At 47.2% G+C, this 16778-nt stretch overlaps 1 protein-coding gene across 1 annotated transcript in view; it reads right to left on the bottom strand.

The window, feature by feature from the left end:
* hnf1a (HNF1 homeobox a) overlaps positions 1–16778 on the bottom strand; it is a 92624-nt gene that overhangs the window by 34339 nt on the left and 41507 nt on the right. Inside the window, exons 6-7 of the mRNA XM_078421450.1 lie at positions 2505–2706; positions 1036–1227 (exon numbers count right to left, since the gene is read on the bottom strand). Coding sequence (XP_078277576.1) covers positions 1036–1227; positions 2505–2706 — 394 coding nt within the window. The remainder of the gene's footprint in view (positions 1–1035; positions 1228–2504; positions 2707–16778) is intronic.

Consider the following 16778-nt stretch of genomic DNA (forward strand, 5'->3'; position numbering starts at 1 on the left):
ACTGTAGAAGGACCTCTTTGCTCCTATACTCAACTCCTCTTGTTATGAAGGCCAACATTCCATTGGCTTTCTTCACTGCCTGCTGTACCTGCATGCTTCCTTTCATTGACTGATGCACTAGGACACCCAGATCTCGTTGAACTCCCCCTCGTCCTAACTTGACACCATTCAGATAATAATCTGCCTTTCTATTCTTACTTCCAAAGTGAATAACCTCACACTTATCTACATTAAACTGCATCTGCCATGTATCCGCCCACTCACACAACCTGTCCAAGTCACCCTGCAGCCTTATTGCATCTTCCTCACAATTCACACTACCCCCCAGCTTAGTATCATCTGCAAATTTGCTAATGGTACTTTTAATCCCTTCGTCTAAGTCATTAATGTATATCGTAAATAGCTGGGGTCCCAGCACCGAACCTTGCGGTACCCCACTGGTCACTGCCTGCCATTCCGAAAGGGACCCATTTATCCCCACTCTTTGCTTTCTGTCTGTCAACCAGTGAGCACAGGCCCAGTGCCGTCAAACGCTCATCATATATTAACCCAGTCACTGCATTTCTCCTGCTTCCATTAATCCTGCAAAATTGGAGTTGATGTGAATGGAAACCTTTGAAAGTATGATGTAGGCAGCAACTCTACCATCACGCCCATTTGTTGCGTCTTTCTTGGACCTTGCAATAACCAAGATCTTGGGTATCGCCTGTGAGCAGGTAGATGTTTTCAAGACGTCTCTTCATATCTCCATAGCTCTACCAGCCCTTGAATATAATGTCGTTGCTCGAAGGCCGAGTGGCCTAATTCGACTCCTATGTCTTACGGTCTTGTGGACTGTTTTTGATGCAGCAACCCTCTTGAACGTCGGACTCTGCTGGCTTTACTTTGTACTAAACTTTATTCCCTTATCGTGTATCTATACACTGTAAATGGCTCCATTGCAATCATGTATTGTCTTTCCGCTGACTGGAAGGAGCTTTTCACTGTGACAATAAACCTAACTGAAGTGAATGAGATTAAACAAAAGACACTCACCGTGTGGGTTTTGCAGCTGTGCCATTGTAGCCATGAATGAGCTCTGGGCCATGTGCCCTTGGACCTGGTGCATGAGAGGCTGCTGGTGGTGGGCATGCAGTTGCTGGGGAATCTGGAGGGGTTGAAGGGTCGTTAGGCTGCTGCCCACGCTGTTAATGACCGGAACATTCTGGGCCTGAGTCGTGGCGAGACCTGAAAGCACAACAAAAAATATCTGTGTTAGGCAACCTTTCAAACTGACGCGTTCCACAGAAATGGAACCAAGGGCCGCATTAATAAATTCTAATTTAACACATATTGTAGACAAAGGTTTGTAGGTTAATTGGCCTCTGTGAATTGCCCCGAGTCATGGAGTCATAGAGTGATATAGCGTGGAAACAGGCCCTTTGGCCCAACTTGCCCACACTAGCCAAGATGTCCCTGCTACACTAATCTCACCTGCCTGCGTTTGGCCCATATCCCTCCAAACCTGTCCTATCCATGTACCTGTCTAAATGTTTCTGAAACAGTTTCTTATCCGAGTGTGCAGGATGCGAAACTGGAATAGCATAGAACTAGTGTGAATGGGTTGGTCGGCGTGGATTCGGTGGGACGAAGGGCCTGTTTCCACACTGTGCCTCTAAACTAAACTAAGCCTATTAGAGATATGCATGATCCTGAACAAATGTGAATCATTTTAGCCATTTATCCATCCACTAGTATCTGCATCGTCCTTGTGCCAACTTTATGAACGGCACAGTGGAGCACAGCTGCTGTGTCACAGCTGTAGAAACACGGTTCAATCCTGACCTCTGGCGCTCTACGTGTGGAGTTCACCCACCTTCTCCCTGTGACTGCGTGGGTTCCTCTGGGTGCTCCAGTTTTCACCTGCATCCAGAAAGCATGCAGGTTTAGTTTAGTTTAGTTTACAGGTACAACGTGGCACTAGGTCCTTCAGCCCACCGAGTCCGTGCCAACCAGCAAACACCCATACATTAGTTCCATCCTGCTTACGAGGCACAATTTGCAGAAGCCAATTAACCTACAAATCTGCAGGTTTTTTGTTATGTGAGAGGAAACCGGAGCACTCAGAGAAAACCCACGCAGGTCAGTCTGAAGAAGGGTCTCGACCCGAAACGTCACCCATTCCTTCTCTCCGTAACTGTAGCAACCGTAGTCAGGATGGAACCCGGGTCTCTGGCGCTGTGAGGCAGCAACTCAACTGCTGCACCACCATGCCTCCACTGTTGGGGAGGTTAATTTGTTGCTGCAAATTTACCAGCATTGATGTCTTTAGTCAGTAGGTGAGTGGGAGTTGATGAAAATGTGTTGAGAAAACAATGGGCTCAATGGAGGATTAGTGTAAAAATAGGTGCTTAATGGTCAGTGATGGACTTGGAGGACTGAGGTCTTTGTTCCAATTTGGTGTCCCTCCATGACTTGGTTCCAGCAAGTATCCCATCCACTGCAGCAACTGCCCGCCTACTTACCAATGACCAGTGCCGAAGCTCCTCCGTTAGCCAGTGTTGGTGAGAGACAGGTTGAGTCGCTGGGTGCAATGGCCATGACACTTGGCAAGGAAGCCATGATGAGGTTCTGGGTCTGTGGGGCCACAGTGTGCGGGTTGTGGTGCAGCCCGTGCAGGGCGGTCAGCGTGCTGACAGGAGGGAGCGTTCCACCCGATGTCGCTATCTGTGGAGAAAATGCGCCAGGTTAGAAAGAAGAGCCAAAGTGGAGAATATTGTTGCATTTTGGTGTATGGGACTCCCAGGGCAAAATAAGGACCTTCACTGGGACCAAGCCCAACCTCCACCTTGATTCTCAAAAAGATGAATTATGTATAAGAAAATAACTGCAGATGCTGGTACAAATCGATTTATTCACAAAATGCTGGAGTAACTCAGCAGGTCAGGCAGCATCTCGGGAGAGAAAGATGAATTATGTCCCTACTTTGACTTTAAACTTCAGAGATACAGTGTGGAAATAGGCCCTTCGGCCCACCGAGTCTGCGCCAACCAGCGATCCCCATACACTAGCACTATCCTACACACTAGGGACGATTTTTACAATTTTGCAGAAGCCAATCAATCTACAAATCTGCACGTCTTTGGAGTGTGGGAGGAAACCGGAGCAACTGGAGAAAACAGGGAGAACGTACAAACTCCGTACAGACAGCACCCGTAGTCTGGATCGAACACGGGTTTCTGGCGCTGTAAGACAGCAACTCTACCATTGCGCCACCATGCCACCCCATTGACTTTATTCAGCTAGTAGGTTAAATTTAATTTAATTAAAGCTACCCTGGTGGTAGGATTTACACAGGCGCAGATTGGAAACACCTGCTGTACGTCTGAAATCAGATAGTGGCATGCCCGGGATAGTTGAGTTCTGACATTGTGTTTTATTAAAGAGAATTCACCAAAGAATACAGGAATCTTAACAACTAATAACAATATCCTTATCAGATAAGAGTGCGGAGACTGGTGGGAAAATGAGTGTTATGTTTTGTAATAATATCAGATGTTCATTGTCTGTGGTACTGTTGTGTTAATGTATTTTTCTCTTTAAAGCAAGTGCTCTATTTATTTCCTCGTAAGGCTCTGTATGGGTCTGATGATACACATTATCTTGAAGAAAACTATCATTGTTGTGTATCAAGCAATAAAGACTTTGATAACTTCCATTTGTTCAACCTTGTCACGAGTCTAAACTAAGACCAGCAGAGTTCGATAATAACAAACTTTTCAAACTCTTGGAGACTGAGAGACGCATCTCGGAGGAACTTCTTGTAAACTATCAGAGTGTTGCTTTTGGGCGGCACGATGGCACAACTGGTGGAGCTGCTGCCTCACAGTGACAGAGACCCGGGCTTGATCCTGACCTCAGGTGCTGCCTGTTTGGAGTTTGCATATTCTCCCTGTGACCTCATGGGTTTTTGCCGGGCGCTCCGGTTTCCTCTCACATCCCAAAGACGTGCAGGTTTGTTCGTTAATTGGCCTCTATAAATTGCCCGTAGGAGTATGGGATACGAAATTGGGATGACATGGAACTAGTGTAAGCGGGTGACCGATGATCGGCATGGACTCGGTATAGTACCGTATGGCACTCGATTTGTCACATGTACCGAGGTACAGTGAAATTCATTTTTTGTGTACAGTTCAGTTCAAGCATCACGAGACATGGTGGGCCGAAGGGCCTGCTTCCATGCTGTGTCTCTTTAAAACCTGAACTAAAACAATTCAGATAAACCTTGCTTTTCACCGCACTCATTTAGCCAAGGGTACGAGTGAATCGTTACAACTCACAAAACAATGTACATCAGGTGCATCTGCCACTGTGATGAGTGAGAAACTATTCACAGTCTTCACTCACTGAGGAAATGACAGGATATTGACATTTCTGGAAACGTTTTCATTGCAAATGACTTTCAAATCCAAGGGTATTAACACGACATACAATGTAATCCCAGTAGACTTTGTTCTTCTCTTAGCTTTGACATGGTATCATGATCTCCTCACATTATAGCAACCTCATGCACTGTGATTAAAATTTATCCCACTAGTCCACCGAGAAGCTCCCATTACTGAGCTGTGGGCTATATGAGTATATAGGAGCAACTATGAGGACACTTAACAAATTAAAGACAGCAACAAAACAAATGTTTTCTTTGTTTCCCATTTCTGACAACGGATCTTTAAACTGAAATAGAGCATGGAACAGTACAGCACAAGAACAGACCCTTTAGCCCAAAATGTCCGTGCCAGACATGGTGCCAAGACCATCACTTATCTATCTGCATATAACCTGCACATAGGGCAGCTCAGTGGCGCAGCGGTAGAGTTGCTGCTTACAGCGCTAGAGACCCGGGCTCCATCCTGACTACGGGTGCTGTCTGTAGGAGTTAGTTTGTACGTTCGCCCCGTGACCTGCGTGGGTTTTCCTCCAGTTTCCTCCCACACTCCAAAGACGTGCAGATTTGTAGGTAAATTGGCTTCTGTAAATTGTCCCTAGCGTGCAGGACGGAACTAGTGGACGGGTGATCGCTGATCAGCGCGGACTCGGTGGGCCGAAGGGCATGTGTCTAAGCTTTATCTCTAAACTAAACTAAACTAAAAGATGTGTGGTAAAATATCTCTGTAGATACAGCCAGGAACGCTTTGGAAAATATCACGGGCCAAAAGCAGCACAGAGGCAGCACACAAGCAGTCCAGGAGAGGTTCTCGAAGGAGAGGTTGGACAAACGTGGATTGTTTTCTCTGAAAGGTCAGAGGCTGAGGGGAGTCCTGATAGAAGTATATAAAATTATGAGAAGCATAGATAGGGTATTCAGGCAGAACCTTCTTCCTAGGGTAGAAATGCTGAACAATAGAGGACATAGCATTAAGGTGAGAGGGTAGACACAAAATGCTGGAGTAACTCAGCGGGACAGGCAGCATCTCTGGACAGAAGGAATGGGTGACATTTCAGGTCCTGACCCTTCTTCGGACTGAGGGGCAAAGTTTAAAGGAGATATGTGAGGCGTTCTTTTATACAGAGAGTGGTGTGTGCCTGGAACGTGCTGCCAGGAGTGGTGGTGGAGGCACATACAAGAGTGGCGTTTACGAGGGTTTTAGATAGGCACATGGATTTGCAGGAAACGGAGGGATGCTGGCGGAGATTAGTTTACCTTGACATCATGTTACGGCACAGACACTGTGAGCTGAAGGACCGGTTCCTGTGCTGTACTGTTCTGCGTTCTATTAATAACTACAAATTCCCACTACCTAACCAATGCTCGGTAGCCTACTGTAGTACTGATGGCAGCATAATCAAGGACAAGTCTCACCCTGGACACTCCCTCTTCACCCCTCTTCCATCGGGCAAGAGGTAGAGGTGTGAAAACGCACACCTACAGATTCAGGGACAGTTTCTTCCCGGCTGTCATTAGGCAACTGAACTGTACCACCAACAACTAGAGAGCGGCCCTGACCCATCATCAACCTCATTGGAGACCCTCGGACTGTCTTTAATCAGACTTGATTGGGCTTTATCTTGCACTAAACGTTATTCCCTTCATCCTGAATCTGTACACTGTGGGCGGCTTGATTGTAATCATGTAATCCTCACTTTGTGCCTTCTTTTGTAAACCAGCATCTGCAGTTCCTTGTGTCTAAATTGGTGCAGGTTAGACAGTCCTGGGAGTGCGTCGTAGTTTTAAAAGCCCCAACAGGGAAACGATGTTAAAATCACAGAAGCCACACAGTGGACTGACATTGTAACCAGCAGTTACGTAAAGCTACAAGAACAATTTCAGCTGGAGCAGGAATTTAATCATTGGAGTTTTATTTAATAATGTTTTTAATCATGAATTGTTTGGATGGGGTGAAAAAGGAAAGATGATTGCATCCATCATTAGGATTGTCATTAAGAGAATGAGCAGCGCAGTTATGAACGATGCCTTTATTAGCAAAAGTTGTTCGATCGTGCAATGATTTGCCACAGGGAATCACGAGGTAGAGACGAGTGTATTTTTTAAAGGAAGAAAAATATTTGAAGCATAAATTACTGGGCTTTTGTGGGACAGAAAGCCAGTGGGATTATCTTTAGTTTGTTCCAAGAAAAAAAAACAATGTTTCAAATGAGGTTCTTCTGTGCTGGAAACCTATATGAACCTTTGGTTCCCAATGAAGAGTGTGTTTTGAGTGAGTTTCTGAACACTGAGATTCATGGTTTAACGGAAATTTCCACGATAAAGTTCTTCTTAAATTGAGTGAACGCTTTACAGGTTTGCTTCGGTTTAGTTTAGTTTAGTTTTATAAGTTCGTAAGTTCTAGGAGCAGAATTGCTATTGAGGGCGTGCAGTGTAGGTTTAACAGGTTAATCCCGGAATGGCGGGACTGCCGTATGTTGAAAGACTGGAGCGGCTAGGCTTGTATACACTGGAATTTAGAAGGATGAGAGGGGATCTTATAAGATCATTAAGGGGTATATATAAGATTATTAAGGGGTTGGACACATTAGAGGCAGGAAACATGTTCCCAATGTTGGGGGAGTCCAGAACCAGGGGCCACAGTTTAAGAATAAGGGGTAGGCCATTTAGAACGGAGATGAGGAAAAACTTTTTCAGTCAGAGAGTTGTAAATCTGTGGAATTCTTTGCCTCAGAAGGCAGTGGAGGCCAAGTCTCTGAATGCATTCAAGAGAGAGCTAGATAGAGCTCTTAAGGATAGCGGAGTCAGGGGGTATGGGGAGGCAGGAACGGGGTACTGATTGAGAATGATCAGCCATGATCACATTGAATGGTGGTGCTGGCTCGAAGGGCCGAATGGCCTACTCCTGCACCTATTGTCAATTGTCTATTGTCTAATTAGGCCAATCGGCCCATCAGGTCTACTCTGCCGCTCAATCATGGCTGGTCTATCTTTCCCTCTCAATGCCATTCTCCTGCCTTTGCCCCATGATCCCCAACACCTTTACTAATCCAGTTTAGTTTAGTTTATTATTGTAATGTGTACCGAGGTACAGTGAAAAGTTTTTGTTTACGTGCTGTCCAGTTAAAAAGACTATACACGAATACAATCAAAGACTCCACAGACCACAAAGGATAAAGGGTACAACATTAAGTGCATGATTAAGTCCAATAAATATAATATCCAATAAAGTCCATGATAAAGAGTTGCACGGTGGCGCAGCAGTGGAATTGCTGCCTTACATCTCTTGCAGTGCCGGAGACCCGGGTTTGATCCCGACTACGGGTGCTATCTGTACAGTTTGTACGTTCACCCCATGACCTGCGTGGTCTTTGGTTTCCTCCCACACTCCAAAGACGTGCAGGTATGTAGGCAAATTGGCTTGGTAAATGTAAAAATTGTCCCTAGTCTGTGTAGGATAGTGTTAATGTGCGGGGATCGCTGGTCGGCGTGGACCCGATTGGGCTGAAGGGCCTGTTTCCGCGCTGTAGCTCAAAACTAAAAAACTAATAAAGTTCGATTAAAGATAGTTCACAGGTCTCCAATGAGGCAGATGGGAGGTTAGGACCGCAAGCTAGCTGGTGAGACGACGGTTCAGTTGGCTGAGGAATGGAAATGTAAAGCCAGACGGAGGGACATAGATGAAAGGGGTCAGAGTGGGGGAAGAGGGGAAAGAAGAGCGGGACAGTGGGAGAAATAGCTATGCACTGGGACAGGGGGGCACAGGAATGAGAGAGAGGTTAAGGGGTATTACTTCAAATTGGAGAACTAAATGGCATTGGTGTGTAATGGGTTGGTTGTTGTGATTCAGAGATCTGAACTCTACTGGCTTGGGTAGAATGGTGAGGAGCAAGCAACTTTCAATTAACTGAGTTGTCACAAAGTCTAATTGAAATAGTCATAAACCAACATGCTTTTTACTTAGCCTAATAGATATTTATTGCAAGAGATTTGTTTTATGAAGTGCAAAAGCAATTGACGATGTCCTCATGGTTAATTAATATAAGAATGACAAAGAGTGCTTTTAAAGCACTTCCGTTGGATAGTCCAGTCCTCCGTCTTCTGCAAGTTCGGCAAGTCCCTGACAACCCTCACCCACATCTGCGGGTGCACCGTAGAAAGTATTGTATCAAGATGCACCACGCACATGGTTTGGGAACAGCTCCATCCAAGACTGCAAGAGATTGCGGAGAGTTGTGGACGCAGCCCAGACCATCACACAGACCAACCTCCCTTCCATTGACTCCATTTACAATTCAGCAAGGCCACCAGCATAATCAAAGACGAGTCGCACACCGGCCACTCCTTCTTCTCCCCGCTCCCATCAGGCAAGAGGTGCAGAAGTGTGAAAACGCACACCTCCAGATTTAGGGAAAGTTTCTTCACAGCTATTATCAGGCAACTGGACCATCCTATCAACAACCAGAGAGCGGTCCTGACCTACCATCTACCCCTTCGGACTATCTTTAATCGGATTTTACCGGACTTTATCTTGCACTAAACCTTGCACCCTTTATTGTACACTGTGGACAGCTTGATTGTAATTACGTATAGTCTTTCCGCTGACTGGATAGCATGCCACGTAAAGGATATTCACTGTACCTCGCTATACGTGACAATGATAAACTAAACTGAACCGAGGGAAAAAGATCAAGTTTCTTCTCCCCAACCCTACATCAGTGCAGCAACTTTGCAACTGATGACTGATGTATCTAGTCTGCCGCAGCCGGTCCCATGCAGTCAACAGTCATCTCCTTGACAACTCTGCACCCTCGGCTGAATACATTTGGAGGAGATAAGGTTTGTTTACAGCAGAAAATGCCGTTTGCATTATGTTTCTGTTCAGCCTATGAACTAAATAAACACCTTCCCACGGGCGTAAATGTGCTTTGCAAACATCTGTGAGGAGGACATGGTTGCTTGGTTTAAAGAAAACCTTTCTTTTGAAGCAAGTTGCAATAACGTTATCTCCTCCGCCATTCCTGGAGGCTCCTGTTCCATGTACTTTCACCGGCAACAGCTTCCTTCCCGTTGCTCACCTCAGCGGCCATTCTTCACATCTAAGCCAAACCCCAGTGCATGAGATGTGGAGCCAAGGCCCTCTGGGTCCGTGTAAAAGGTCGGGCGGCATGCCTGGCCCGGTGGCGCAGCGGTAGAGTTACTGCCTTACAGCGCCAGATACCCGGGTTCGATCCTAACAATGGGTGCCGTCTGTATCGAGTTTGTATGTTCTCCCTGTGACCGCGTCGGTTTTCTCCGGGTCTTCCGGTTTCCTCCCACACTCCAAAGACGTGCAGGTTTGTAGGTTAATTGGCTTCAATAAAAATTGTAAAGTTGTCTCTCGGTGGGCTGCAGGGCCTGTTTCTGCACTGTATCTCATGAATGAAATCACATTCCTGTTGCCCATCATCTAGGTCCCCACCCACTGATCCTCTGAGTTCCTCCAGCAGTCTGCATTTTGTCCCTCTGATTATCTACATCAACGTTCAGTTGTACAGAGCCTTACGGACTGTGAGAAGAGATTTAGTTTAGTTTAGAGATACAGCAGGGAAACAGGCCCTTCGGCCCACAGAGTCCATGTCGGCCAGACATCCCCGTACATTAGCACTATCGTACACACGGGACAATTTACAATCCATACAATCCTTACTGAAAGCAATTAACCTACAAACCTGTAAGTCTTTGGAGTGTGGGAGGAAACCGGAGCACCTAGAAAAAACCCATGCGATCACATGCAGAACACACAAATTCCGTACAGACAGCACCCATAGTCAGGACCGAACTCGGGTCTCTGGCGCTGTAAGGCAGCAACTCTTTCCATTCTTGAAAACAGACCAAGCCACCTCCTCTCCTGGGTCTCTTATACGAGCCTGTTCTCATGATACCATTCACAATGTCTTGCATCTTCGATTCTCTCCACCCCTAACTTCAGTAAAGCCGCCGTACCACGAAGCTCCATGCGGGAAGGTGTGAATGTCGGACACTCAAGCCCCTTGATCTTCAGGAACTCTCAATATTTCACGTCATGGGCCTCTCAGAAATCCCAAACAACTTGAAATCACATTCCTGTTGCCAAACATCTGGGCCCCCACTCCCTGACGATAACATTCCTAAGATTTGGCTGGAATGCTTTACGACTTTGAACTACTTAATTTATTGAAACCAGATGAATAAATCCTGCTGAATTTTCCTTTATGAATGAGGGTGCACGATGGCGCAGCGGTAGAGTTGCTGCCTCACAGCACCAGAGACCTGGGCTCCATCTTGACTACGGGCGATGTCTGTATGGAGTTTGTACGTTCTCCCTGTGACCACGCTGGTTTTCTCCAGGTGCTCCGGTTTCCTCCCACACGCCAAAGACATGCGAGTTTGTAGATTAATTGGCTTCTGTGAAATTGTGAATTGTCCCTAGTGTGTAGGATAGTACTAGTGTAGGGGTGATCGATGGTCGGGGTGGGTGGGCTGAAGGGCCTGTTTCTGCGCTGTATCTCGAAAGTTTAAAAACATTTATGTTAACAAACATTAACAATGAGTTTCATCCTTGTTCCCTGCAGGAACTTATGCAACTGCACTTCCTGACCAAGTTTCCTGACGATCACTGGGTGACTGTACAACTATATTTGTTTTTTTTTAGTTTACAGATACAGGCCCTTTGGCCCACCGAGTCTGCTCCAACCAGCGATCCATGCACATTAACACAATCCTACACACACTAGGGACAATTTACACTTATACCAAGCCAATTTACTTACATACCTGTACGTCTTTGGAATGTGGGAGGAAACCGAAGATCTCGGAGAAAGCCCACGCGGTCACAGGGAGAACGTGCAAACTCTGTACAGACAGCACCCGTAGTCAGGATTGAACCCGGAACTCCCGTGTTGCAAGTGCTGTAAGGCAACAACTCTACCGCTGCACCATGTAGGTTGTAGAGTCCATTTTGTTCTCAGTTAAGTAACTTTAAGCTGCACTAACAGAGTCGTAGAGTCATAGTGTCACACAGCATGGAAACAGTCACTTCAGCTCAACTTGTCCATACCAACCAAGATGCCCCATCTAAGCAAGTCCTACTTGCCTGTACTTGGTCCATATGCCGCTGAACCTTTCCTATCCATGTTCCTGTCCGAGTGTTTTTTATAATTGTCTTAGAATACCTGTCTCAACAACCTCCCACTCTCCAAAGATGTACAGGTTTATAGGTTAATCGGCTTGGTATAAATGTAAATTGTCCCTAGTGCGTAGGGTAGTGTTAATGCGTGGGGTTCGCTGGTCGGTGTGGACTCGGTGGGCCAAAAGGCCTGTTTCCACTCTGTATCTCTAAACTAAACTAAATTACTTCCCCTGGCAGCTTGTTCCATATATGCCCCACCCTTTGAGTGTAAAAGTTGCCCCTCGGGTTCCCATTAAATCTTGCCCCACTCATCTTAAACCGAGGTCCTCCGGTTCTTGATTCCCCTAAATGACTCACTGCATTCACTCCATCTATCCCCTTTATGATTTTATACATTTCTACAAGATCATTCCTCGTCCTGTACTCCAAGGAATAAGGTCCTAGCCTGCCCAGCCTATCCTTGTAGCTAGGGCCCTCGAGTCTTTAGATTTTATAGAGGTACAGTGCAGAAACAGGCCCATTGGCCCACAGAGTTCGCAACGACCGGCGATCACCCTGTACAGTAACTTTATCCCACACACTGGGGGCAATTTACAATTTTACCAAAGCCAATTAACCTACAAACCTTTACGTCGTTGGAGTGTGGGTGGAAACCGGAGCAGCCGGAGAAAAACCATGTGATCACAGGGAGAACGTACAAACTCCGTACAGACAACACCCGTAGTCAGGATCGAACTTGGAGCTCTGGGGCAATAAGGCAGCAGTTCTACCGCTTCATCACTGTGCTGCTCTGTGCCATCCTGGTAACATCCTTGTGAACTTTAATCAGAGTACATACAATATCCCTGATTTAAGGAACTATCAGCCATGGTTCCACACCATTCAACTGCATCTGGTGGAGTTTGGACATTGGACTTGGCTTTTACACATCTCTTTCTCCACCCTCGATTCCCACCCACACACCCCAAATGCCAGCAAACCTCCATCTCCCAGCCCATCTAATGATTCAACCATTGCTTGTACCATTGGAACAATGGTTCAGATAGACTAAAGCAATCTGAGCCTGCAAAACCAATGCTCGGGCAAAGGGGTACCACCTTCAATGGAGACAATGGATAAAGACGAAGGGAAGGGAAGAGGGATCAATGTAACTGTGCAAGAAGGTCAACATGGACGTGGTGGGACGAAGGGCCCGTTTCAGGGCTGCACGACTCTATGATTCTAAAACACCTCCATGGTAATGAAACATGGGCAGCGCAGTGGCACATGGGGAGCCCAGTGGCACATGGGGAGCACAGTGGCACATGGAGAGCCCAGTGGCACATGGGGAGCACAGTGGCACATGGAGAGCCCAGTGGCACATGGGGAGCCCAGTGGCACATGGGCAGCGCAGTGGCACATGGGCAGCCCAGTGGCACATGGGCAGCCCAGTGGCACATGGGGAGCCCAGTGGCACATGGGGAGCCCAGTAGCACATGGGCAGCGCAGTGGCACATGGGCAGCCCAGTGGCACATGGGCAGCCCAGTGGCACATGGGCAGCCCAGTGGCACATGGGCAGCCCAGTGGCACATGGGGAGCCCAGTGGCACATGGGCAGCACAGTGGCACATGGGGAGCCCAGTGGCACATGGGCAGCCCAGTGGCACATGGGCAGCCCAGTGGCACATGGGCAGCCCAGTGGCACATGGGCAGCCCAGTGGCACATGGGCAGCCCAGTGGCACATGGGCAGCCCAGTGGCACATGGGGAGCCCAGTGGCACATGGGCAGCCCAGTGGCACATGGGCAGCGCAGTGGCACATGGGCAGCCCAGTGGCACATGGGCAGCCCAGTGGCACATGGGCAGCCCAGTGGCACATGGGGAGCCCAGTGGTGCAGCTGGAAGAGCCGCTGCCTCATAACGCCAGAGACCCGGGTTTGATCCTGACCTCGGGTGTTCTCTGCGTGGAGTTTGCACGTGCTCCCCGTGACTGCGTGGGTTTCCTCCGGGTTTCTTCCCACATCCCAAAGACGGGCGGGTTTATTGGTCAATTACCCTCTGTAAATCGCTCTTGGTGCATAGGGCGTGGATGCAAAGAGATGGATTAACATAGGACTAGTGTGAACGGGTGATCAATGGTCGGCGTGGTCTCGGTGGGTACAGGTGATGGCTGGTCGGCGTGGTCTCGGTGGGAACAGGTGACGGCTGGTCAGCGTGGTCTCGGTGGGTACAGGTGATGGCTGGTCGGCGTGGTCTCGGTGGGAACAGGTGACGGCTGGTCAGCGTGGTCTCGGTGGGTACAGGTGATGGCTGGTCGGCATGGTCTCGGTGGGTACAGGTGATGGCTGGTCGGCGTGGTCTCGGTGGGAACAGGTGACGGCTGGTCAGCGTGGTCTCGGTGGGTACAGGTGATGGCTGGTCGGCGTGGTCTCAGTGGGCCGTTTCCATGCTGTATCTCTAAAAGCATGTATTGACTCTTGGCTACCTACCCAACGGCCTGGCCAATCGCTCAGCGTGCCCTTATCTCTGGCGATAATCCATTTCCAGCTCCTGGGCAACAATGGAAGGCAGATAAATGCCAACCTTCACCCAAATGCCGGTATCCTGATATAGACTTCAAAAATTCAATGGTCTAGGCTTAAGGTTACTTAATCACTCTGGTCCTCAGAGATATGAGGCACTTTGCTGTAAGTGAGAATGTCAAGGACAAGTAAAACATAGTGAATGTCTTTCAGAAGATGTCAAAAGGACACAACTGTTTAACAACAGCTGTTTGTAACTGAGTGCTTTCTCAAAGGTATAAAAAGCAGATGGAATTTTTCCAATGAAGCGGCGTGTACGATTACAATGGGCGTGACTCAGCCCACAATGCGACCACACAAAGCTGCTGGGAAATTGGCTTTTGCAATTGCTTTTCATTTGTTTTACTGAAGTCCACAAAGCATCTATAAGGAGAGAGGTCCTTGTAAAACATTCAGTTCCCTTGAGTCTGAAGAAGGGTCTCGACCCGAAACACCACCCATTCCTTCTCTCCAAAGATGCTGACTGTCCCGCTGAGTTTCTCCAACATTTTGTGTCTATGTTCAGTTCCCCAGTGCCTTTCGCATGTGATTGTCAAAGAAATGCCTCTGTTATTTCACAAATGCCTCTACTATTAAAACACAAAGTACTCGTGCTGTAACACCAGGATTAGCGCTCAACCAAGAAAACCAAGCCCTATGGAAAAGTAGCATGTAAAGTACCTGTATACATTTATGCTAAAAGACAATAACCAATTTTTTTTTGCAGTAATAAGCTGCCTACATGTTAACAAACACACAAGCTAAATGTGTAGGAAGGAACTGCAGATACTGGGCAAGAGACCGGGTTCGATCCTGACTACGGGTGCTTGTCTGTACAGAGTTTGTACTTTCTCCCCGTGACCTACGTGGGTTATCTCCGAGATCTTTGGTTTCCCCCCACACTCCAGGTTTATAGGTTAATTGGCTTGGTATAAATGTAAAATTGTCCCTAGTGTGTGTAGGGTGGTGTTAACGTGCGAGCATCGCTGGTCAGTGCAGACTCGGTGGGCCGAAGGGCCTGTTAGGAAGCTCGAGGCCCGCGAACGCGGGAGAACACAGAAGGGAAGAGATTGAACTTCTTTTTGTCGCCTTCCATCACGGTGAGGAATGTGGAGGAGTCACTGTGGTGGATGTTTATGTTAAAATGTATTTTGTGTGTTTCGTTGCTTTTTATTGGTATGACTGTACGGCAAATCAAATTCCTCATATGTTGCAAAACATACTTGGCTAATACAGTATAATTATGATTATGATTACCGCGCGGTATCTCTAAACTAAACAAGAAGCTGGAGTAACACAGCGGGTCAGACTTAGAGGGTCAGGAGAAAAGGAATAGGTGACGTTTTGGGTTGAGACCCAACTAAATGTTTAACCAAGAAACCCAATCCCAATGCCATGTGAGAATCTTTAATGCCTTTCCACAGTTAAACTCTGGGACAATAAAACCCAGGTGTGTAAATGCCAGTGTAACATTGGGGTTATCAAGTGGGCACCTCCCTTCACTGGCGTTTCATTGAGTTTGGCCCACGACACCTCGGGAAGGCTCAACAGTTAGTTCAGGCATCCCAGAACCATCCCCCTCAATGCCTGCTCTCACCACCCATTGTCAAAGAAATGCCTCTGTTATTTTACTCTGTCTAGTTTAGTTTAGTTTAGAGGTACAGCGCAGAAACAGGCCCTTTGGCCCACCGAGTCCCCACCGTCCAGCGATCCTTGCACATTAACAGTACCCTACACGAGGGACAATTTTCACATTTATACCAAGCCATTAACCTACAAATCTGTACGCCTTTGGAGTGCGGGAGGAAACCGAAGTTCTCGGGGAAAACCCACGCAGGTCATGGGGAGAACGTACAAACTCCGTACCGACAGCACCCATAGTCAGGATCGAACGCAGGTCTCTGGCGCTGTGAGGAAGAAACTCTACCGCTGTGCCACCATGGCGTCCGTATTTAATAATTACCATGCTGCTTGCAGCGTTGAATTCATAACAGGATCAATTTCTAATTTCAATAGCAACAGAATATTTTATTCCCTAATATCTACATAATTATGATTTTCTTCTTCGACCTGTTTCTCGAGCTGATGCTCTCCTCGGTCAGTGGTGCTGGTTTAATTTATCAGCAGCTCTGCAGTCGGTGTCTTGCTGTAATATTGTCACACAGCCCAAATCTGCAACCCCTTCACCGTACAAAGCTCATTCTCCACTCCATTCACATCTATTCTTTTATTATATCAGAACCTTTTTTTCACAGGGTGGAAATGGCAAAGACTAGAGAGCATTACAAACTGCCTTGACTACACGAGGGACGGAGTACTGAATTGTTTACGTTAAGTATGAGTTTAGGTAAGTTGCCTATTGCTGAGGTCGGGGTGTATCTGTAAATCCTTTGTTGTTAAACTTTGCTCTATCCCAACTCTGGAAACGTTGGATCGCTGGTCGGTGCGGACACGGTTGTCCCTCTGAGTTGTCCCACATTGTATCTCTAAACTAAACTAAACCTAAAACTGCAGCCCAGCCCACTCCCACTGCAACCTCCCTCACTCCCACTCTTCACACAAATTTGGTGACAATTACATCAGGATTCCCTTAGCAAATGACTCCATACGGTGGTAAACCAAGGGATCCCTAGGCACAGATCATAAACAAAATAAAAATTGTGCCG

Source organism: Rhinoraja longicauda, chromosome 25 (genome assembly GCF_053455715.1).
Source record: "Rhinoraja longicauda isolate Sanriku21f chromosome 25, sRhiLon1.1, whole genome shotgun sequence".
NCBI classification, from domain to species: domain Eukaryota; kingdom Metazoa; phylum Chordata; class Chondrichthyes; order Rajiformes; family Arhynchobatidae; genus Rhinoraja; species Rhinoraja longicauda.